The following is a 25935-nucleotide window of genomic DNA, read 5'->3' on the forward strand; positions in this document are numbered from 1 at the left end:
TGTTTGGTTGTCCCAAAATGCTGTTTTGCAAAATGGATTTTTTTTTCTGCCCTATAAATTGATTTAGTAAAGAAAATATTATTTTATTCGTTCATTTCTCAAATATGGGACTCCTGCTGTTTGCCAAGTGGTGAGCTAAGTTTTCTTATCTGTTAGCAAGCAGTGTAGTCTCAGACCATAATTCAGACAATAATTTTTAGATATTTCTGTAAAGGTACATTTCCAAAAATAAGAATACGGTAAAAGGAAGGGTGTTTTCTTTGGTTTAAGGACTTGAAAATAAAAATAATCATATAAACACATACCTGAAAAAGGAAAAACGACATGAAGAATGTCCTTCCTGTTAACAAAGGCTTGAATACATGCTTCCGGTTTCCATGGCAGCCCGACTAAACAGAAAAATAAGTCATAGAAGTCACTTTTTATATCAATGACTTGCTTTCCAAACAATAGGAAACAAGAGGAATCAGTGAGAAATAATGACCAATGTACTACTTATGAAAAGTGTTTTGCAACTTATCAGATTACTTAAACCAGAAAGAACGTTGTTTGAAAAAAAGACACAAAATTGGGATTTTATCTTTTCATTTTGAAAATGTCTTTCTACAGGTTCTTTAAAAAAAAAATACATTCATTCAAAAGTCTGCTAAACAGCACATAAACAATGTGGATGTGCTTCATGCCACTGATTTGTACACTTAAAAATGGTGAAATGCTATATTTATCTTCTGTATATTTTATCACAATTAAAAATGAGATTAAAGTCACCAAAAACAGCAACCTAAAAAAAAAAAAATCTGCTGAACAGACCCTGTTTTCACTAGACCTAACCTTATTTATTTATTTATTTGTTTTTTAACATCTTTATTGGGGTATAATTGCTTTACAATGGAGTGTTAGTTTCTGCTTTATAGCAAAGTGAATCAGTTATACATATACGTATGTTCCCATATCTCTTCCCTCTTGCGTCTCCCTCCCTCCCACCCTCCCTATCCCACCCCTCCAGGCAGTCACAAAGCACCGAGCCAATCTCCCTGTGCCATGCGGCTGCTTCCCACTAGCTGGGACAAACGTATCTACCTTACGTTTGTTAGTGTATATATGTCCATGCCTCTCTCTCGCCCTGTCACAGCTCACACTTCCCCCTCCCCATATCCTCAAGTTCGTTCTCCAGTAGGGCTGTGTCTTTATTCCTGTCTTACCCCTAGGTTCTTCATGACATTTTTTTTTTCTTAAATTCCATATATATGTGTTAGCATACGGTATTTGTCTTTCTCTTTCTGACTTACTTCACTCTGTATGACAGACTCTAGGTCTATCCACCTCATTACAAATAGCTCAATTTCTTTTCTTTTTATGGCTGAGTAATATTCCAATGTAAGTGCCCATCATTGGATGAATGGATAAAGAAGATGTGGCACATATATACAATGGAATATTACTCAGCCATAACCTTATTTATTGAATGTACTTCAGAAATTGCCTTAACATCCCTTTAGAAGGAGAAAACTCTTAAGCTTAAAATATAATGAAAAAAACAGAAAATAAGGCTTTTGATACCTCAAAGCCAGTGTTCAAGTGAACTCTACCACTGGCCTCATAGATGTTTTCTGAATGTTCACCCTGGCCTCCTATTGATCTTATGGAAAAATCCCGAATGAACTTTTTGGCCAACCCAATAAAAGAAAGAAAAGAGGAAAGAAGGAGGGAGGGAAGAGAGAGAGAGAGACAAAACTGGGATGATGAAAGATAACAAAGAAAAAGACCATTTACTGACCCTCTTGTTTTATTTCCCAGAATGATTTGATACCTCAAGAAGATTTCACTCCAGAAGTGTACAGAGTTTTCCTGAACAACCTTTGTCCTCGACCTGAAATTGATAACATCTTTTCTGAATTGTAAGGGAACACATTTTAACTCGTTTTGTTCTGCCTTGGTGATGGTACTCAGGGTGCTAGCTAGGGCAGGATTTTGAGCAGTAGAGGGAGATGGCAGAACCTGTTTGTACATGATAAATAATAGCAGTGATTCTGTGTAATTTGATGGAGACAATCACGCATTCCTACCCCTGAGGTTCAACCACTTTTTTAAAATTAATTAATTTATTTGTTTTTATTTTTGCCTGTGTTGGGTCTTCGTTGCTGTGCGCAGGCTTTCTCTAGTTGCAGCGAGCAGGGGCTACTGTTCGTTGAGGTGCGCGGGCTTCTCATTGCGGTGGCTTCTCTTGTTGCAGAGCACAGGCTCTAGGTGCGCGGGCTTCAGTAGCTGTGGCACGCAGGCTCAGTAGTTGTGGTTTTTGGGCTGTAGAGTGCAGGCTCAGTATTTGTAGCACACGGGCTTAGTTGTTCCACGGCATGTGGGATCGAACCTGTGTCCCCTGCATTGGCAGGTAGATTCTTAACTACTCGCTACCAGGGAAGCCCTCAACCACCACTTTTAATGAGTGAAGTTGGCTATGATTTGTTGCAGGGTATCTGTGTTTTAGAATCCTCAGGGGGCTCTGTGTAGTTTGAATATTATGGCTAGAACAGAGAAGCATCTAGGCTTACTTTGTGGAGATAGACTGTTGTAGAAAGAATGTTGACCTGGGAACCCATCATATTACCTCTTTGCATCACATTAATGAAATGAGAAGTTTGGATTACTAAGAACCTTCCTAGCTGAAAATTATTTGCTTTTATGTTAGAAATCATATAGGCATTACTTTTTAAAAAATGAATGAAAAAAAGAAAAACACATCAAAACACGCAAGGCAAATATGGGGAAGTAGCAACTTATCAATACCTTTCTTGATATACTGAAATCTATGTGATCACAGATCAATCCAAAACTGACAGACTAAATAAAGATTTCTTTATATGAAAAACAAGCAAACAGTGCTGCTGAGAATGATATCAGATGTACTCACTTTGTCATGTTCATTGCCATCGACTATTGATTGAACATCTGCAATATCTGTACTATTGAACTTGTCTTTGGGTTGTCAACTGGATTGAAATGGGAAGTTTGAATCACACTATATTGCAGAGTTATAGACTCTTGCTGAAGCATAATTTTAATGAAAAGAAAAATGTGCCCAAACATATTGGGTATTTTTAATAATGAGAAATAAATACATCTTTAGATGATTAAGTGGGATATGAGAATTTGATGACTAAACCAGAAGTTAAGCATCATAATCAAAAAACAACCCATACTCTGTGTTCCATTTAGAGTGGTGCATCTTCACACACAAGATACAGTATTTCCCTATTGTGGTTTTCTTATGCATCTAGTAGAGTTCAAGGGCATTGGGATTTGGTGGCAGTGATTGCAAAAGGTTGTGATGGAGCAACACAATGTTTTTAGGGCAAGATAGGAATTCCAGTATAGCATACTCTTGCCAGGTATGGCAGGAGTTTGTTTCCACATAGCTAAATGCAAATATATGAATGAGACTTGGTGGAAAACCCTTCTAATTTCCTTGTTTTTAATTGTTTTTAGTGGTGCCAAAAGCAAACCATACCTTACGGTTGATCAGATGATGGATTTTATCAACCTCAAGCAGCGAGATCCCAGGCTAAATGAAATTCTTTACCCACCTTTAAAGCAAGAGCAAGTCCAGGTGTTGATTGAGAAGTATGAACCCAACAACAGTCTTGCCAGAAAAGGTCAGTCCACTTTTTCCCACACCAGAGCAAAGCTCGAGTTCTAATTGTGAGTGGGCCACTCTTGGTAGTCATGGGCATCAAGGATTATTCAGGAGGGTTTCCCACATTTATATGCCTGCTTTTCTTTCTGACTTAAATCACTGGTGGTTTAATCAGAAGATTTTTTTAGAGTTTGGTATGTGATGTTTTTGTTATGTATATATGTGTGTGTGTGTGTAACATTGTTTTTTAAATGTCTAATCATTTGTTTTGTTTTAAATTTTCCCAGTGACTGAATGCATCTTTTATTCAGACAGGAAATTCATTATCTTAAAGGTTGCCCTTTTGGGTCTGTTTCTAGCTCTGTGACATGACCCATAGATTTTTCTAAATCTCTAAAACTGAAGAGTATATTCAGTCCATTAGACCCTTATCTTATAGTAGTTTATAGTTTACACTACTAACGAATTTTTCCACTTGAAAAGATATTTTAAACTTTGGCCTTCTGTGTTAAAAAAAAAATAGTGTTTGTAGGAAAAAAAAAACAAAACTGATATCAGAAAGACAACACTAAGATGCCTGAAAGTTATTGAGAAATTTATATTTTTGATTCTGGAGAAATGACTTGCCAAAATAAGATCATGAAAATTCAGGTGCCAGGAGTTTTCAACTATATGTGGCATCATGGTCTCTAAACTCGATCATCCTTTACCACTAAGACCAAGTCTCATCTGGATTGAAATTCCTTCACTGAGAATATTAGTGTGTTATTACTGATGTTATTGTAAATTGAATAGATATTCCATAGGGAGCAAAATAAAGTGCAATTAACCAATTATTAAGAAATAAATTGCATGTTAATATGCAAGTAATTTATAAGTAACAAATAGCTCTGACAAGCTTGTGGTCATTAATAAGATGGTTATCTTAAAACTATCCTCTAAATGAAAAATGAGAGTATTTATTAAATATCAAAGTAAAATCTTATCACTAATTGTATCTTACATGTTATTAGTTGGGAATTTATAGATGAATTATTTTAGTTTTTAGTTTTATCATTTTACATATTTTAGTTTTAGTCTTAGTTTCTTCGTCAGGCACTTTGCCTTTGTTGTTGTCATCATTCTTACTGTTGCCGAGGTCAAAGGAAACAACTGACCCAATAGTACATGTTGGCGTTGCCAGGCCTGCCCCTCCAACCCCCTCAGATCTGACTCCCTTTCATCCCTGGTGTCACAGAGATGGGATTTCTCCTTTCATTAAACCAGAAGAACTCCTTGGAGGTTTCTCATAGATAGCTTGACAGTTCCCTTCTGAAATCCAAACTTTGCCAAAAATAACTAACACAGTGTTTTAACAATTCTGACAAGACTTCTAAAAGCAGTTAGCCCATGACACCAGGAAAACAAAAAGCTTTTGTGAAACCAATGAGGCACTTCAGAACCTAAACTTTGCCCTTTTCTCCTTCCTTCATACCACTTTGCTGGTGGTCCAGGCTTCATCTAGTCTGTGACGCCCCCATACATCATACTCTGATGACTTGGACAAAGTAGAGGATACAAAGGAAAATAGTACAATAAGTTATTGTAAAACTCTATCATCCTGGAAGAATTGATTTTGATTCTAATGGAATTAAGACTATATCTCTTAACATTTGCATGAGTATTTAGTTCCATCTTATAGCTGTACTAGGTGTGAATTCCATAATCATGCAGACATGTAAAATTCAGGTATATTTAAAAAATAGCAACTTGATTTATTTTTCTACAACTTAATATGATATTAATCATGAGCCTGTCTGTCAGCATTGATGTGATTTTTTAAAATCACAGTATTCATTTCTCAACCCCAAAACTCCAGTAGGAAGATGAACTTGAGATGTCTCACACCATGTCATTTTGTTTGCTGCTTTGGCTCTGTTTATGTGAACAAAGAAGATTGTTTTATTCTAGCAATTGCTGTTTCACAGTCAAAAGAATAACAATTTTGAAATCTTTATTTGTAGGAATAAGAAATTGTTGAGTTAGACCTCAATTCTTTAGTAATCAAAAGTTTGAAATATTTTTTCCAAGGATGAAAATCATTTTTTACTTGCCTTTGCAGTTTATAATATCTGATGTTTGATTTTAAGATCTTTACAGGAACTCCTTTTTATATGCAACAAAGTACAATTTAAGAAAGTATTTATTATATGGCTTCAGTGATGACTGATGCAAGGAAATTAGCTCTCACTTATCATGTGACTTTCAAAATGTGCATTATCATTTTACAAAGAAGCAAACCAAAGCTTTGAGGTCAAATGACTTATCTAAGATCTCATACCAAGATGCTGTTCAGGAAAGCAGAGTTTTTAACTTTCAGTCAACTAGTTAATATGTTTTAATCAATAAACACATAAGAAAATAAGTAGGGAAGTTTAATATTACATTATCATTTTTTTCTGCGGCACCGTACATTTTTACTAGTTCTTCAAATGTGCCCAAGCGTTAATTAAATTGACCACAAACTCAGTTTCATTTATCAGAGAAAGAGACTTCCATATTGCCTATATTGATATAAAATCATGGGAATAAGATACATACAGAAAATCCATATATAATAGCAGATATATACTATCTGATACAAGAAACATATTTTAAAGTAGGTGTTAAACAAATAAACAATACACAAAATTGACATATGCTAATGTTTAGTTTTTATAGCATTTGGTATAATTTTGACATAAAAGGTAATCTTAAATTAATGAAACATTTTCAGTGTGGCTAAAAGCCTAATGGCTAAAGCCGAGTGTAAGTGTGAAGTGAAAACCCAGAAGAGCTGACCAACAGTGATGCTCTGTTGGCCGCCTGTCATGAGGATGTTACCCACATTCCACGCCGGAATTTCTGTTTCTGTAGATGTATGTATTGGTTATAAATAATCAGAAGGTTTCTGTGCAGTCTAAGGCCAAATGTTCACAGGTTTGGGTTTCACAGAGTTGGAATCTTGCTGCAGAAGATACTATTCTCAAGGGAGTTAGGTTTATTTTTACAATTTAAAATCACACACTGAAAAATGCTGTGGTCCCAAGTCAGCAAATGTTTCTTCCTTACAATGTTGTTTGCACTGTAGGCCTAACTGTACTTAATGCAGGGCTACACAATGACTCCTTCCTCTTCCAAACAAAAGGGTCATGAATGTCAGTTTGAAGACTCATGTCTCTTAGAGTTATTTTGTTTATAATTTAAACTCTTTAGAAGAAAGGCATTGAGTAAAATTAGCATGAAAAATGAAATAGTTATTGATGCCTTAGGTAACAGGCTGCAGACCTCTAGATTCAGCAGCTTTGTCCGTAAAAGAAGGCCAAATTATGCTTAAACTGCCAAACTGAAAGAAAAGAGTTAAGTTTGTTCGTATGTTAATTCTTCTGTGAAGAGCAGGTGTTCATGGGTATTTGTTAAGCAATTGAATTAATATAACAGATCATAATATTAGCAGATGTTTCAAGCTACGTTTCTTTTTTATCAGCAGTTCTTCCTCTTAAATTTTTATACAGTGTGGTATAAAAAAGCTTCCCTGCTTTGTTGCAATTAAGATGAAACTAAAACTTTTAGTATTTGGCCAGTACTCCATGAGTTAATAGTTTAATAGTTGAACTCAAAATTAATAATAGCAGAACAATTTGTTTTTAAGCAAAGCAAATAGAAGTTCAGGTATAGCTAGCATATTTGCTCCAAATAGACCTAAGCTAACAATGATTTGCATACTAGAAATAACCTATTGTATTTTTAATATTGTTTTATTTTAAAATTTTTATGCAAGTGAACTATACTGTGTCATTATTATCAACAACCAGAAGCACCCAGAGTGTGCTAGAGAGAGCACTGGACTTGGAAACTTGCAACCTGTAGTATTAGGTGGAACTCCTTCAGTTGAAAAATGACAAACTTAACTCAGACTGAAGCACAGAAAGGAACTGACAGGTACATATAAGCAAAAAGTGAGGGTGTTAATGACTTCAGGCATGACTACATCCAGGGGCTCAAATGATGTCATCAAGACCTGTCATCTCCCATCATGTGCTCTGCACTGGCTGTAATTCTTGGGCAGACTCTTCTGAAGTGACAAGAAAGCCAACAGCAGCTCCAGGCCTACCAATCTCATAGTTCCATCAAAATACCAGAAACCAGAACATGGCTTAAGCCACCCAGGACCACTCCTGAACTAGGATCAATGTGGCCTGGAGGATGGAATGTACCAATTGGACAGACTTTGGTCACATGACTCTCCCTAGAGCCAATAAGGAGTCAGCTACCTGAACCATGTGGACTGACAGTGGGAGGGGGTGGTTCCCTGAAATTCACCTGGGGTGTGTACCTAGAAAGAGGAGGACTAGTCACCAGACAGATGAAAACAGCAGATCCCACTAAAACTGGTCACAAATCAACAATTCATCATCTCTGTTTACCTTACCTTAGGAAGCCATTTAATCTCTTTGACCAGTTCCACCCCTAGTTTTCTGATCTTTGAAAATATTCTGAGAGAATTTCTGGGAGAATTAAGTGAGTTTCTTATGATAAGAAGGTTGCATGTATTAATTGTTGCCTGTTGAACCCTTGTTGACCTGAACTAATGAAAAATGAGAATTGGCATTTGTGCCAAATTATTTTTGAGTCTGGAAGTGAGATTCAGAGCACTGGGCAGAGGCATTTCTGAATGCTGCTGTCCCTTGGCTAACAGGCTTATTTTACTTATTGCAATTAATAAAAAATTAGACTCATTTGGTGATGAAACCTGAAAAAATATGGTGAGTCATATCTGTGCACAAATGTTCATTTCTGACTCATCAATATTTTATCTACATTTTTATTAAAATGGAATTATAATTTAAAATGTAAAGATTTACACTGGAATCTTACTATTTACTTTATCACTTAATTTTCCTAATAGAGTTTTAAAAATTGTTATTTTCCCAACACCATTTCCCTTTACTAGGTAGAAGTTATAAAAAATAATGATTATTTTTATTAATGTGTATTATGCATTCTTGAGACATCAAACATGCCGTAATTAAGGAAAGAGACTGGCACTGTATTATGGTTAAGCCAGTTAACCTCAGGCAAGTGACTTGACTTGCTTGAACTTCAGGTTCCTCATCTGTAAAATGGGATGATACCAGTTCTAGCAAACATCAGTGCTTATCCTGTATCCCTCGGCATACATGGTTCCAACACAGTCAACAGCATCTTCTGCAAATCTCTGGGACTTTCTCTCAGCCCAACCACAGCCAGCCTACAAGTTCCCAGGACTTCATGGCCCCAGGAGTAATTTTCACTCAGGTGGTAGTACCTCTCTTCCTTGCCCCTTGTGTGGGACATTTCTGATACGTGTTCTTCACGTTCTCCCAGAGTTCCCATGTATGAATGAGCCCGTTTCCCACAACTGCAACCTGCTTGATAAGGTTCCCTTTATTTACTGCCTTTTCTTCCCTTCTCTTTTCTCCACTCCCCTACTGTTAGTTCCTGGGTTATCTCCCAAATAAGCTGCTTGCACTCAAATCCTTATCTCAAAGCCTACTTTTAGAAGAACCAAAACTAAGACAAGCATTTCTCAATAAATGGCCTTAACAGAATCTAAAGTGAAAGATGGGTAAGTTCAGAGTAGCTGAGCATTCAGAGAAAAAAAAAAAAAAAATGGAAGGGCTGTGCCCATGGCTCATCCCTTCCAACATGTCACATGTTATCTTAGCTGTTACCACTCCTGAAGTCCTGGCTGGTAGCCTCAAAATCACAGGATCTCCTGTCTACAATGGACTTAGCCATTTAGTCCCAACTCTCAGGTCATAGAAGAGGCAGCTAAGTGACAATGTTGAGAGTAGGACTATATTTTCTGTGTCCCAGTTCTTTGCACCACTCCAGACTCCCACGTGGAGCCCTCCATTAGGCCTTGCTCAAAAAACGCAATGTCAACTCTTTAGAAGTTAGCAATTTGCATCCATAGCAGTGGTTTTCAGACTGTCCTTGACATAGCATCCTTTTATTTGTGTTTGTTTCTTCTCACAATGTCTCATTGGATTGGTCAACGTGTAGGAAGAACTGTTAGAAGCACTGTTTTGGTTGAATGAGCAGAGCCTGCATTGTAGCTGGTGATGGCTGCCCTACTCCTGTTTATTCTCCTGTTCCATCCCATTCTCTGCAGGCACTTCTGCCCAAACCCCAGGAGATCTGAGATGCTCAGTTTAAAAACCACACATCTGAAGGAGATATTCACTGGCCTAATGATCTGCCTCACCATTAAGGTGGCATCCGTTTAAATATTTTTATATAGATGACCTGTGTAGCAATAAAATAAATAAAAGAACAGAAATGAGTGATCAAAGGCAACTCAAATGAGATAGATTTTCTTCCCAAAAGACAAAGACAGATGAAAGCTGTATGATGTAGCCAGTTCTTTTCATATCTTAAGTTACTACACTAAGAAAGCTGCCAAAAAGCCACTCTAGTATTTTATTGATTACAATCCCATTTAAATCCCACCTATTGACTTGTTAGCCTCTGTGGAAGGTCAAAGAAGAATGACATTAGCATCTGTGAGTATATTCCAAGCTCCTCTTAACTCTGTGTTTTGTTTATTCATAGACTTCTCTGAAGTATTTGAGACTGGCAAAAATGAAAAAAAAATATTTTCAAGAGAGCCATTATGGGGCTTCCCTGGTGGCGCAGTGGTTGAGAGTCCACCTGCCGATGCAGGGGACACGGGTTTGTGCCCCAGTCTGGGAAGATCCCACATGCCGCGGAGCGGCTGGACCCATGAGCCATGGCCGCTGAGCCTGCGTGTCCAGAGCCTGTGCTCCACAACGGGAGAGGCCACAACAGTGAGAGGCCCGCATACCGAAAAAAAAAAGAAAAAAAAGATAGCCATTATGAATTCACTGTTCATCAGTTGGCTTGATAATTTCCTTGAATTTCCTTTCTTGATTGCATTTCCTCCTTTCCCAGGAGGGAGGAACTGGGCTTGAGGAAAACAAATGCCTGGCCCAGGAGTCCTGGTTTTTTTCTCTTGCATCCTTTCTTTCTGTGACCTCAGTGTCCACTCAGAATTACAGCTCTAGCCAGAAAGCCACAACCATGTTCATTCAAAGCTGAAATGGCTTTTGTTCAGAAAACAACCAGTCAGGAAAAAAAACAAACAAACATATATATATATAGTAAAAAACAAATGCAAGTTTTAAAGAGGTGCAGGAGTGAACTTGGTAGCATAATCCACCCCAGTCTGTTGAGTGTTTTTAAAACCTCTTTCCCTCATCAGACTATACCTTCCCAAGATGCCTTGCCGTTGTGGGTGAGAACTAATGGGACAAAGCTGATAATGGCTATTTTCTCGTAGAGGTAACCTCCCATCAGAACAAAGCATTAATAATCACTGACTGTTACACCTTTTCCCTTGCCAGCAGGGGGCAGGGGGCAGGCTATGGCTCAGTTAGAAGGAACAGCTTAGCAGCTTGCACTGTGCTGCAGAAAAGCCAGGAAGCCACAGGCATTGGACCCCAACATCTGCTTTTCCCAGAGCTGAGTTTTGTTGATAGTTGATAGTTGATAGTTGATAGTTCCTTCCCACCAAATAAGCGGGAAGGAAGCTGATTGAATGCAGAGAGAATCAACTCCATGGCAAACATATGGTGACCACAAGGAAGCCAGATGAGGTGAGGGGTAGACTGTCTAACCTAACACTTCACAGGAAAGCTGAAAAATGAACTGTGGCAATGGGTGAAATGTCGGGAAGCTGAGAATGACCAATAATTTCATTCATTCATTATAGAGATTATAGGAGCCCTGTGTGAACCACTGCAGTCTGTAGGACTCCAGTTGCAAAAGCAAAATTACCGACAGAGTAGGGATGACACCATTTTAAGAGGAAGACTTAACTGAGGATGTTTGAAAAAATTAAATTTCTCACCTAACACTCTACCTTACGTGTAGAAAAGGAGTCCAAAATGCTTCTTATTAATGTTGTTACTGTTACCTAAAGACTGGGTTCGCCTCTTGGTGGGTATTGAGCCAATAGACACAGCCAAGCCAAAGATTGGGAGAAGTAAGGATTATTACTTGCAGCAAATAAGGAGAACACCAGGGATCTTTTCTAAAGCAGGGTCTCCCCTAACAGCAAAATTGGGGAAGTTTTAAGCTAAGGGTACTTGCATATTCATGAAGAGGCTAGAGCAGATGAGAATTCAGCATAAAATTGAGGCAAAAGTCGAGAGAGTCCGAGCTTTAATTGATTGAAGTCAGGAGGGTCAACATCACAATTCCATCTTCCACCTGGGAGGGGGCCTTAGTTCCTGCAGAACTCAAAGATACATTATTATTATGTATATCCCTTGAGGAGGAACTAGGACTCTGCTTTATCATTGCACTACTCTTTGACTGCCTTTTCTTTGTTCCTGCATTCCTTTGTTCCCTTAATATCTTTGATTCCTGAGACCTGTTCAAGGGTAAGCGTTGTGGCCAAGCTTAAATCACTAAATGGCTTAGACCAAAATGGGTTCTCTTATGTGAAGAAAGCCATGCCTGGTTCTCTTTCTCCAGGGACTCCCCCTAACCTATCTGCTTACACTACTTACCTTTCTTTAGGTTCTCCCAGCAGTGACTCTGGGAGAAGAATCCAAATATAAAGAGTTTATTTGAAAGGTGATCCCAGGTAGCACCAGTAGGGCAATTTAGGAGGTGAGAATGAGGAACGGTAGGCAACCATTAAATGTTGCATCATCTCTCAGTCCTGGGCAAAACTAATGTCCATCTTACCCAAGGAACATGACATTCTCGTTAAGGATCTAGAACATTTTGCTCTCCTTTGTGTTATGGTCAAGAACCGTTGTGAAGGGTCTCCTCTCATGGAACAATGTGATGGTGCACTAATAAAATGCGACAGACTTGTTCCCTACCCTCGGAGAACCTCTAGCCCTAATGATCAATCAGCCGTTACATACATCTAGTGAAAAAGACTCCAAGCCCATGTTTAAGAGAGTAGGGTGCCAATCTGGATTCTGTTTTTATCTAGCCATGTCAACTTAAAAGGACTGTTTAATCTCACTGGGTCAAAGTTTATCTGTCCTGTTAAATAATAAAATGCTGTCTCACCTACCAAACAGAACAGTGTGATGTAAATAAATTGCAGATGTGAGAATACTTTGAAAAAAGGAAAGTGCTAAATCAAAGTTAGGTGCTATTATTAAGAACTTTCACACAAAACCACATGAACAAGTTCAGCTGAATACAGGGAGAACTACAGGGCCACAAAAAGCCAGGACAGCTGGGTCGTGGGGTTGATCTGCAAAGGCTTTTGAGAAGAGCACATATTCATTTAGTGGAGATTATTACATGATATCTTGGACTTGTATTTGTTCACAATTATGGTAATTGAACAGCTTTGCAATCAAGATGGAATAAGAATGCATGACACTTTTCAGCCTAAGATAACATAATAATGCCTGAGAACACGTATAGAATATACTAACTCCAGGATTGAAAAGAAGTGGCTAAAATAGGCAAAGAAACCAGCAAAGTTCATACACTATACAAAAACACAGTTAACTGGCAAATGTAATAGGAAAGTCTGTGCCCAAGCAAAGAGAATTGAAAAGGGAACATTTTATAGATTATTTCTGTAAGCAGGCAAATAGATTTTGGTGAGCCATGGGATATTAGAGCCATCTGCACTTACTGTCTAGCAGAACTCACAGAAGGGTCAAAGCACCAGGAATAAATGTGAGCCAAGGAAATACCTTCTCAGAGCTGTGCTTGGAAGTGATTTGAGGAGGTGCTAAGCCATTGGACCAGTAGCTTTCCAACATGCCCTGGTATCATTACATTAGGACTGAGGATTGAATGGTGATGAATGGATTCTCAACCACCTAATCCCAGTGACATCCAAACATGTGAATGCCAGATCCTGCCTAATTGGCATTTGGCTCAACAAAGTGAGGCTGGTGGCCATGCTAGCTGGCAGACACATTGTTCAGTTTGCCCATCCTAACTGTGTGATGATTCTGTAAGGATTTATAGGCCATCTGTCTTCCAAGGCATAATTTGTCAAGATTTCTCTGTGCTTCCAGGCTTTGAAAGATGTTATTTGCATGTGTTTGGCTATTCCTTTTAAAAGGTAACCTGCATTTTTTTTTTTTTTTGCAAAACCTACAAAACAATGTCATATTTTCTGTTTAGCATTTCTGTTGTCCTCACATTGGCATAACACATTTTTTTGTGGTATTTTATTTTTCTTCCTACAAGTTAGACTCATGGATTGGAGAATAAAAATGTTAGAGGGTGCCTTTGAATTACTTGTGGAGATTAGAATGTAAATTGAGTCTGGAAAAGAATTTTAGATCTTGATAGACAAATCCAAATCAAAGAGCTAATCCTCATGCCTCTACTAGATGGGTCATTTGTCCTGCCTGAGTCCAGCTTCTTTTAACAAAAAGATTAAAGTCACACGTTTTAAAGAGATAAGTAAATCATGGGAAAAAGCTCTTCTTTGGTCACATTCAGGGCTATTTTTAGGACTAATTCACATTGCCTCAATTGAAGCCAACGGCTACATAGGCAGGATCCTCTCCTTTCATCATCCTTGTTCCTCATCCAGGCCAGTGCTGGGAAAGTTATGTGGATAAACATCATCAGTCGCACGCACCACCATCTGCCTTCCCGTTGCCCTGGCACCACCTCCAGATCCAGCTCTCACACTGAGTACCCCCTGTTACCTTAGAAAAGTTGCTTACCTCTCTAAGCCTCAGTTTGCTCATCTGAAAATGGGAAGTAAAAAGTACCTCTCTTATAGGATTTCTGTGCCTGCCACATGGTCAATGCTCAGGTAATGCTAGCTCTTCCTGTTATGATGATGATGGTGATGATGATGAAGATTATGATTTACCTTCTCCTAGTACTAGATGATGTGTTGTACAGCAGGATAGCATAGTAGTTAATGGCATGGAACACAAAGCCTCACTTTGGGTTCAAATCCCATTTTATCCACTTGTAAGCCATGTGATCTTGGGCAAGCTACTTGAGTTTCTCACCCATAAAATAAGCATAAAAGTAGTACCTACTTCATAGAGTTATTATGAGGATAGAATGAGTTAATATTTGCATATAGTAAATAGTATATAAAGGTTTATAAAATAATATATGGGAGATAGACTAAATTCATGAAGCTCTTCAAAGGCTGGCTCTCTCTTCCTTTACCATCCTGCTTGCACACGTATAAATATACTTCCTTTCAAGTCAGAATCCATTCTTTTTTTAAAAAAGTACTATGTTTGTAGACACAGCCAGCCACATTTTCTTTCTTTGACTCTCCACAGAATTATTTTTCACTTTAGCACTTCGCCACTGTTACCTTACATCTGCTTTTAGGACGAACGAGGTAGCAGTTCCATGTTGGTGTTTTGATGCCATGATGAGGTCATTTCCAAGGTAACCATCCCAGTAAAAAACACACACTGAACAAGAAAGAGCCTGACTTTCAAAACTTTCTAGTCACTTTAGTAATGTGCCATGAATTCTATTTAGAGATTAGCTTGTGACCATGCCCTGCTGTCCTTTTCCCTTTCCTGGTCACAGAGCCCATGTAAAGCATCATGTGAGAGTCTGGTGCTGAGGACTTGCCATCAGGCTCATCTGTGCAATAAGGAGCATCAGCTTATGTTACACAACCTTATTGAAAGTCACTTTCATAAGCTTCTAGGTAGAAGGTGAGGGCTATAGATTTATATCAGATAAACTTCTTACTTGTGAATTTCAAAAGAAATTCTAGCATTGCTGAGCAAAGATGTTAGAAGGAGAAAGTATTGACAGGGCGGGTAACTTGTCATGTCAGTGTCATGAAGGACAATCAGCTCTTTCATTGTTTAAGGATTGATTTGTTCTGTTGTGAATTATCCTAGTCCCCTATTTCTATTTTGATGGCTTTAGACATTTAATACTGTCTGATTAGTGCTTCTGCCAGGGACTAGGCAGAGGGAGAGAGTAAAGATAAAACTCTCCTTCTGTTCCAGCCACTGGGGAACACCAGGGCTTGGAACTTTCTAGAGCATCTCCTAGAAAGGAGCCACAGGCTTCTCTCTTCAGGACTTGGGACTTCCCCTAGGCTTGGGGACAAGGAAGCCTTGGTAGAAGAGTGCCCTCAGAACCAAGCCAAAAAGGTACTCTTAAGTCCTCCCTTCTCTTCCATCCCTCCATTCCCTGAGACAAAATTAGAATGCTGTGTCGCTGCCTGTATTGGAGAAGAGTGAGAGGGTCTTGGAAATTATAAGGGAGGAGATATTTTGTCTGTTAAATACTCCCGCCTGATAAATACCTGGGAGCTCCGGCTGCCTCTGTGACTGACTACATTCTACCTGGGAAAAGACACAGCAAGGAAAACTTGACTGACAAATTATCCATATAGTGCCATCTATGGTGAGATATTAGTCACTGCATCTTCTCACCAAAAAGATTTGAATGAAAGACAACCAAAGAGATCCACGATAAGTCCCTGACCAGGCAAAGCAGGTCTATAGCAGAAGACCTTCGGATCAAAAGGATAAAGCATGTGAAATCTGATTTTTTTTAACTTAATCAACACAATTCTGCAGTCTGGTATAGTAGAGGAACCATGGATCATCAGGATAAATAGAATGAATAGTCTAGACGTATTCAACTAATTAAACTCTCTCTTGAAACCACACTAAAATCGCATTGTATTTTTTTAAGGCATAATCTGGCAAGGGAGGATATAATAGGGTAAGAGACAATAATTACACAATTTTGGCAACGATCTATAGGTTTACAGCTATAACACATCTGAGGAAACTGATCATAGGTTTAGAGTTACAGCCTAGAATAAGGAGGGTTGGTTGACAGCTGTTTAAGGAATAGTCTCCCACCTGGGAGAAAACTAAAGGTTTCCCTTCTGGAGACAAGAAAGCAGGGGGTCTGAGGATAACACAATCCCTGGTGAAGGCAGGGATACCATTTGAAAGCAAAGAGATAAAGTGATCATAAACATTCTACCCCTTCCCCCATTTGGCTCTGGAAGGCTGGCATCCAGGCCTTTATTTTCCTGGCAAGTGATTAAACAGATCTTCTCTCAGGACTTGATCGGCTCAAGAAGAAAGAACTAAAGGTATTGACATTAGGGGTTACTCCAAAGAGACAAAGACTGATCCCTCTACAATGATGCCTTATTAACTCTTATACTTTGCATGTTAATATTCAGATATACAGATGCTTTGAAAAGTCCAATCAGCTTTTTAGTCCACCCATTTGAAATATGAACAGGCAATTAAAAATCACTAGACATATGAGGAAAACTTACTTAAAAAGTAGAAGTAAGCAAGAATAAAAGTAACCTTAAGGAAAACAATGACTATGTAGTGAGAAGAAAACTTTAAATATACATTTATCATTAATATCCTTAGAAAGATAATAAAACATATTGAACCACTGAAAAAATAACAATGCTATTTTTTGAAGAAATGTCAGAGAACATAAACTGGCTCTTAGACATTAAATAGAGTGTAGCAGAAACAAAACACTCAAAGAAGGGTTGGAAATAAGGTGTGGAAAGCTCCCAGAGAGTAGAGCAAACAAATAAAATGAAAAATTGGAGGGAGAATATATGAAAATGTAAAATTTGATCAAATAATATTCCAGAAGAAAGAGAACAGAAATTAGCATAGAGATAATTATTTTTTCTTTTTTTTTTTTTTTTTTTTGCGGTACTCAGGCCTCTCACTGTTGTGGCCTCTGCCGTTGCAGAGCACAGGCTCTGGATGCACAGGCTCAGCGGCCATGGCTCACAGGCCCACCCAGCCACTCCGGGGCATGTGGGATCTTCCCGGACCGGGGCACGAACCCGTGTCCCCTGCATTGGCAGGCGGACTCTCAACCACTGCACCACCAGGGAAGCCCCAAGATAATTTATGAAAATGTTCCAAATAGAAGAATAATAGCTTTCAGACTACAAGGGCTTCAAGAGTGTCCAGCACAGGGGATAAAAATAAACCTATACCAAAGCACATCATTGTGAAGTTTCCAGAAACTGGAACTTAATAAGATGCTAGAAATTTCCAAAGAGACAAAATAAAAAAACAGGCCACATATATTTTTAGGATGATGAAATAGTAATTCTTCAAATCTCTTAACAGCCCACTAAAAGCTAAAAGACAATGAAGCAACTTTTCTCACAAAAATCTAAAAGAAAATTTTCTTAACCTACAATATTATACCCAGATAAACTAGCAATAAAGAATGCAAATGTCATAAAGCCATTTTTAGACGTACAAGGCTCAAAAAACTTAACACTCAGGAACCCTTTCTCAGGAAGCTACTGACAAATGTGCTCCCACTGAAATGAAAAGCTAACTATGAAGGAGGAAGATGCAGTTTACAAAAAATAAAAGAGATTCAACAAAGAATAGAATTTTTAAAAATGTTAATTGATTAATCTAAATTGGATTAGGTCATAAGACTCTAGGAAAGGCTTCATCAAGTAAATGAAACTGGGAGAACAGTTGTGCCTGAACATATTGCAAAGAGGTTTAGATAACTGTGTCTTCTTCCTGGAGAGACTTAAGCTGAAACATCTTTTCTTAGATGCCTGGAACATGAGGTCAAGCTGGAAAGTTCTGTTGGAAGTAGGTTTCAAGAAGTCAATTAATAAAAGGGGTCAGGACCTGAGAAAATGGGAGAACCAGTCCATAAACCTCTTTAGACTGTTCCATTCTGTTCTCCAGAGCTCCCTTTTCTGGACACAAATCCTCCTCTTCTTAATTGTTCCCAAGGCCTGGGACTTCCCTGGTGGTCCAGTGGTAAAGAATCTTCCTTCCAATGCAGGGAACATGGGTTTGATCCCTGATTGGGGAACTAAGATCCCATGTGCCACAGGGCAACTAAGTCCATGCGCCACAACTACTGAGCTCATGTGCCTCAACTAGAGAGGAGCCCCCGCACCACAACGAAGAGCCCGTGCACTATAACAAAAGATCCCGCATGCCTCAACGAAGATCCCACGTGCTGCAACTAAGACCCGACACAGCCAAAAATATAAAAATAAATTAATTGTTCCCAAGGCCCATAGGATGGTCCCAGGTTTAAAGAAGACAAGGGAGTAGCTTGTTCCCCAGTATATATTCAAAGGCCTTGGCATGCACTTGTAAGCATGAAATGCATCCAGCTGTATGTCCCTGGATATACAGCAAGATTTAAAAGCATCCCTGGGAGGTCTCATTTTGTCACAACAAAATTTCACATTTTTGTCTTCCTGACATTTTCAAGAGGACACAAGTGGAGCCTCAGTCATCATCTACCCCAGGGGAAGGAGAGAGGCAGAAGGAGGCAGAGGTACAGTTCCTGGCCATGGCATATGTGTACAGCTACCTGACATTTGAGAGTTTCTCTGCAGCAAAGATATTGCTGAAGAATGACAAGCCATATAAATGGCCATTGGGGACCATCATTTTGTCATGCCACTTTCTTCTCGTATCCCTTTGAAGATGGTTCCTCCCCATTGAAGTCAGATCTTTTCACATTTGATCACCAGCCTTCTGTTTTCAGCATACACTAGAACTTATTTTGAATGAAAAAGCTTCATAGAGTGGTGTTTTCTCCATTCCTTGAGACATATTTTTCCTACTTTGGCTCTAAGTGGTTCAAATAATATAAATGCTTATAAAGATCTTTAGGTGTCTTTATATGAGTGGCATGTCCACTTGGAAGCATATCAATCTTTTATTAAGAAAATATAGAAGGGACTTTATTTTTAGCCTTTGTCAGCTGGTATTATCCTTCTGAACTTAACTTTTCTTCCTGTTTTTATTCCAGAAAATCATCCCATTGCTTTTAATTGTGGTTTGATGTTTCATAATCTCATTCTAATATGGACATTTTGTTTTAATTTAGCTGGTAATCATCCAGAGTATATTAAACCACTTGAATTCATAGAACTTTAGAGCTGAAAGAGACATAAGAGCCCATCTAGTTTTCTCATCCTGTGGTCGAAGAGTTTGTCGCTGATCAATTACTGCTGGCAGGAATGGAAGCCGCATTTCTTGTACTGTTACTAAATTGACTGGTTTAGAAAAACAGTGTTTTCCCCATCTTAGTTCTCAAGGCTTTTCATTTTTCTATGTGCCTCAGTGGACCTGAAAAAAAATTGTAAGCAGTTTCGCAAAAACAGTGACGGGTTGGTGGAAAAGTACTGATGCATTTAAGTCATCAGCAGCAACAGTATTCCAGCTGTAGGTTACATGCAACAAAGAAAAATCCTCTAAGGGTCTGTTTTCGTCCAAAAGCCTTTACTGGTCAGAACTATATTTTTAGGCTAATTCATTATGCCAAAAACATCTACATTTTTGCAAATGAACTCTTGACCCCTCAGCTGATGCCTTGCAACTTATAAACCTCCAACTCCTGATCTTTACTTTTTCATTGGCTTTTCTTGACTTTGACATATCTCTGCCTAGTCATTTGATATATCAAAAGTCTTGCACATTTGCTCCTTTAGTTAGCAAGGCAAGCTTTGGGGTTGAAAAGTTGCTCTGCCTACTTGCAGTCTACAATCATATTCTGAACTGTCCTCCAAACTCATATATTGTTCCTATTCAAAATTAGGTAAATTCCTCAGCTGGGGATTTTTAAATTATTTGATATAATTAATTGTAAATAAAGCTTACAAACACTGATTCACCTAACTCTTGTTTTTACTAATTTTAATCTATGCTAAAAACTCTGTTAAAATCTTTGACTCCTAGGAAATAGTAAAGGTAGAGAAGGTAACCCAAAGATTATATTAATTGACCTATAGGACTTTAAGCAAGTTTATATTCAATTTAGCAATATTTTAATAGGTTTGGAGGGTTGCTGGCACACATATATGTATGTATCAATATCCCATAGCCTTCTTTGAAATGGGTTTGTCATCATCCTGATTTTCTCATTAATGAATCAAATAAAATTTTGACACATGTTCTTTGGCATGTTGCAGAGCATAACTGAAATATAATATCCTGGTTTGAGAATAACAAATATATAGCTTGCATACCCCCACTTTTCTGTCATGCATTCCATGACCGACATCAAAATTATTCACAAGCATGGCTCAGAATCTTTCTCAACACAAGTGCCCGGAAGGCACTAGAGACAATATAATGGAAATCCGTGCTAAAATTAGAATTAATTTGTCATCCATGCCATATTGGCATATGTTTTGTTTTAATTGCTTTTAAAAGTTGCTGATCACACCAAGGGATATTTATTCCCAAGATACCAGACACAAACACAGCCTTCACCCGCACCATAAAGATGGTATGTCTTGGTCACACCATATTGTATTGCTGTCATTTGCATGCCTTTAGAAGGAGCATATACTTGTGAGTTTTCCTTCGGTACACTTTATTCCAGGAGTCACATTACTTCCTTTTGTTGGCCCCTAAAGCCACTTGCATTTATTGCCTGTCCTTTGAGGAACAGCTGTGGTTAGAAATTGAGATGTATGAAACTGTCATTTGCATAGGTTAAAAACACCAAATATTAATAATTTCATATGATTTGACCTAATCAGATAAAAGAATCAAAATTATGCCATCTTTAGTGATCTCCCAGTTTCAAAACCATTTATTTTCTCTTTTGAATCACTAATTGTCAAAAGTAAGTGCTGATTTTACAGCTACAGTGCACAGAGAATTGTGGTATATTCCAAGGATGACAAAGATAGAAACATACATCCTGCTCTGGAGGAGCGCATGCCTGCTGTTCAAGGGGTGAATGGTCTTATTTTCTATTAGATTATGAGCTCTTTGAAGGCATAGTCTGTGCTTTGCTCTGCTTTATTTTTTTGTATATTCATCACATTGCAGGCGTTCAATAAATGTTTGTTAAGTGAGTGGAAGGTAAAGAGACGGGAGAAGGAAAGGAAAGAGGGAGGGAGGAATAGACACTCATTTGAGAATAAGGTGACAAGATGGCGATAAATCAGAGTAAAATGATAATTGTCCACAATGCAGACGAAGGATCACCCCAAACCTCAAACAGAAGACTGAAAGTCACTTAACAACAAAGTAAATAAAATAACACCCATTTTTCTATTTTAAAAAGTGCCAGCTCTCGAGTGCCAAAGCATGGAAATACCCAGGACCCGGGACTCCAGTAACACTGATGCTCGAGAGGACGGGCCACCTGGCTTCTAAAGCTTAATTTAAGCATCTCAGATCTTCATCTTTTGTATACCTGCTCTATGATTTTCATTCCTACCGATAAAAGGAATGAAAAGGAAGACGATGAAGAAATTAGATTTTTTTAAAAAAATACTTTATCTCTAAATGTTTTATGCTCCAAAATATTATTGAAAGCTATCTATTGAGATAACTTTGGCCCTAAGAGGCACTGACTTTGGTTTGTTCCCAAAAATTGAAACCAGTCTGAAAGAGTATATGCATTCCACCATAAATGAATTTCAAAAGAAGGTTTCAAAGGCAATAACCAAAGTGTTCTCATCAATGACAGCATGATTGGAACCATCACTTGGTAGGTGATGGTTATTTGGAGGTATAAACTATGGCATCTCTAAGATTTTCTTTTTGTAAGATACAGCTCCACTCGTCAAAAGCCAGTAACCAAATTTCTTTCTATTTATTTATTCCTGGAAAATATTAAAGGTGATTTAGCTATAATGTTTCCAGAATTATGGAACATACTCATCAGTTATTTTGAGAAACTTATTGAATGTAAAAAGATTTACACTGTGGGTAAACAGTCAGTGCTAGCTTTTCCATTTGCAGATGACACATCTCTTACCATTCAAGAATAAATAATGCTCAAATCAATAAAAATTAGAATTATTAGATATCGTGTTTTTACGTATGAGTTTGGCATAAGGGTGAAGAGAAGGCAAACCACTGGTGAAAGAGTAAATTGCTAGAACTTTAACAGAAAGCAAATTGGTTATGTGTAGTAAAAGCTTTAAAAATATGCATAGTCTTTGAACCAGCAATTCTATTTCTGGAAATTCATTCTCAGGAAATAATTAAAAGTTTGTACAGAGGTTCAACTACCAGAGTACTCCATACAATGTCATTTATACTAGTGAAAAATGAGAGACAACTCCAAAGATAATGGAATATTACTTAGTCACGTGATGGCTATATATTTTATAATATATAAAATGTAAATATTATATAATTATATGACAGTGTTCATAATATATTGTTCAGTTAATATAAACAAACGTTTCTAAATCATATACAGATATATAGGATTGCAGTTTCATAAAAGAATTACACACACACACGCATACACACTTTTTTTTTCTGGAAGCATATACAACAAGATTTTAATAGTAATTGTCTCTGAAGGAAGAGTTAGGCATGTTCAGAAAAGTTTTACTTTTCCTCTCTGTTCATCTTATTTCCTAATTTTTCTTCCATAAACATATACCACTTTTATATTAATACAAAACTTTTTCAACAAGGAAAAAAACTTACTTCCCTCTAACATTTACTAGCAAGATCTTTACTGCTCACAAATGCACTGGTGATTGTGTTTATTTTGTTTGTTTGTTTGTTTGTGGCTTTGATTGTTAAGGTTGAAGAGACAAACTGTGATGATGAACCAAAATCATGAAGATGGCCCTTTCTATGTATTACATAAAATTCACTTTAATAAAGAATTATCTCAGTATTTAGTATTAGTCACCTCAGAAAGATTACAACAAAAGAAAAATTCTAAATACAATCTGAATAAACTAAAGTGTGAGTCATATTTCTTTCATTTGAAGTAAAGTCATTCTAAATAAGAACTTTAAAGACCTTCCTTTTTATGAGCATTCAAATTTTTATTCCTCAGTATGGTCATCTTTATTTTCTGTTTTAGAGATAAAAAATCATTATTTGAAAACATTTTCACTTTATTTTAAATAATAAAACCACTTGTGAATAACTCTTTTAATTATAAAAGTAACATATTTTCATGATAGAACATTGGGAAGTGCACTCCTAATTCTATCACCTAGAGATAAGCACTAATAACATTTTGCTGTCCATACGCAAAGTTGATAAGCATTCTTATATTTAAAAACAGGAGATCGGTGTTCAGGTATTTAACTCCTCTGAAAGTCTGTGATACTCATGTAACTACATTTTCCTCTATTATTTCTGGCATTTGGAGATAAATGTAGTGAAATAGCATGATCCTAGACTACTGTTTATCCATATTAAATTGCAATTGGGGCTACTGTCTTCCATCTTGGATGCTACCAGAGTTTTCTGGAAAAAAAAAAAAAAGTTAAAGCAACATGATGCCAGAAACCCATGAAAATAATGCATTCACATTCTTCTTAACTCTTCATTTCCTCCAGGACAGATATCAGTGGATGGATTTATGCGCTATCTGAGTGGAGAAGAAAATGGAGTCGTTCCACCTGAGAAACTGGATTTGAATGAAGATATGTCTCAGCCACTTACTCACTATTTCATTAATTCCTCACACAACACCTACCTCACAGGTATGAGTTCATAGTTCTTTGACAATTATTTTATCCAGTCTCACCAAATGTCACCAACCTCTGCTTACTGTTGTTCTGAAGTGGAGGCGTATTTCCTTTCACTTCCTGTGAAAAACCTCTGAGAACTGAGGTTCCATGACCAGAGGCTCCACCCATAAGCAACAATATCATTTCTTCACATCTATTCCTAAGTTTTCATGTCATCTAAAATGTATTCATGTCTGGTATCTTCAGACCAATGGAATTTTTGCGTAACTGAATTCTTTCTTCAATAGACTTCAAGCCACTTATAAAGCCACATAGTTCTCTGGACTGTTTTCATCTACAGGAAAGTTCTTCCCTAAATAACTTCCACTCAAGGCAAATTAATAATTTTGCTCAGGTGCACAGGGCTTTAGACATAAACAAATTTCTTTGTGAGTGACAACTTATATATACTTTGTTGCAAATATTATGATAAAGGAGTGCGTTTCCTAACTTGACCCTAAACTGAGCACTGCCATGGTTTTTAGTAGATTGTTAAATAGAAAAAAATATTAAAACATATATATAATATATATTATCTCAATATAGTTTAGAATAAAAATTTTAATAAATACCAATCTCAATAAACTAAAAATGTTTTTATAATCAAAATACATTTCTTGCAGAATACTCTCTGATTACCAGCCTTAGAAAGACTTTGTAAAAAAAAAAAAAAAAACCTACTGGTTTAAAAAAAAAGGACTTTTCAAAACCTTATCACTTTCTTGCTTCATACAGTCCATCACCCAAATGAATATAAGGTTGCCAGACCTTAAGACCCACAATGCAACCAAAGTCTGGGGTCTCATTTGGTATCTGTAAGTTACAGGTACTTGCCGTGCCTTGAGGGAGGTTTTGATGTGCTTATGGCTCTTTGCCTAGGGGTGTGTGGTTTGTGTGGCAGGACAGACCAGCAATGCCATGCACATAGTGGCAGGGAGGTCCAGGCACTAGGTATTCATGAGAGTGTTCAAGAGAATTTCACAGGGTTCAGCCATCTGACAAATAAGCAGTTCAGTCTTCTGAATTCCTTAAGGGGATCCATTTCTCTAGGCACAAATGTATGTTGTGCTAGCATCGAATCCAGCATTAGCCTGGTATCCCACACTTGGTAAAAAATAGCTTAGAATAGAAATGACTCTTGGACAGAGATAGCAATGTGGCCCCTGGACAGCTAGAATGAGCTATTTCAGGATGATTCCATATCATCTGAGACCATCTTGTCAGAATCATACACTCTGAGTTCTACAGGCAGTTGAACTGCAACTTGCATGTTCTTCATGAAAATTGGACTGTTCTCATGCTACTTGTGGCCTGTTTTGTTTCAACTACATACCTACTAAGAGAGATTCAGGCTATAAAACTAATTAGATTTGTGTCTGGCTCATCCTAAACCCTATTCTTCTCATCTCTTGGCTGTATAACCAATCACGCCAAAACACAGGGACATAAGACAGCCACCATTTTATTTTGACCATATTCTATATGTCAGGAATTCAGACAGGACACAGGGCAGATGGCTTGTTTCTGTTCCCTGGTGTCTTGGGCTACAGCTGGGAAGTGAATGGCTGGGGTGACACAAAAGGCTTGGTTGTTGGAATCATCTGGAGGTTTCACCACCAACATGTCTGGACCTGGGCTAGTGACCTAACAGCTGGGCTCAGTTAAGACTGCTGACCTAATTGCCTAAAATTGGCCTCCCCATGTGGCTTGGGCTTCCTCACAGCATGGCAACCCCAGGGTAGGTAGACTTCTTACATGGCAGCTTACA

At 37.8% G+C, this 25935-nt stretch overlaps 1 protein-coding gene across 1 annotated transcript in view; it reads left to right on the forward strand.

Annotated features, from left to right (window-relative positions):
• The window catches only part of PLCB1 (phospholipase C beta 1), a 699731-nt gene that overhangs the window by 499847 nt on the left and 173949 nt on the right, over positions 1-25935 (forward strand). The window contains 3 exon segments of the mRNA XM_032606422.1: positions 1798-1898; positions 3484-3650; positions 23994-24140. Coding sequence (XP_032462313.1) covers positions 1798-1898; positions 3484-3650; positions 23994-24140 — 415 coding nt within the window.

Source organism: Phocoena sinus, chromosome 15 (genome assembly GCF_008692025.1).
Source record: "Phocoena sinus isolate mPhoSin1 chromosome 15, mPhoSin1.pri, whole genome shotgun sequence".
NCBI lineage: Eukaryota > Metazoa > Chordata > Mammalia > Artiodactyla > Phocoenidae > Phocoena > Phocoena sinus.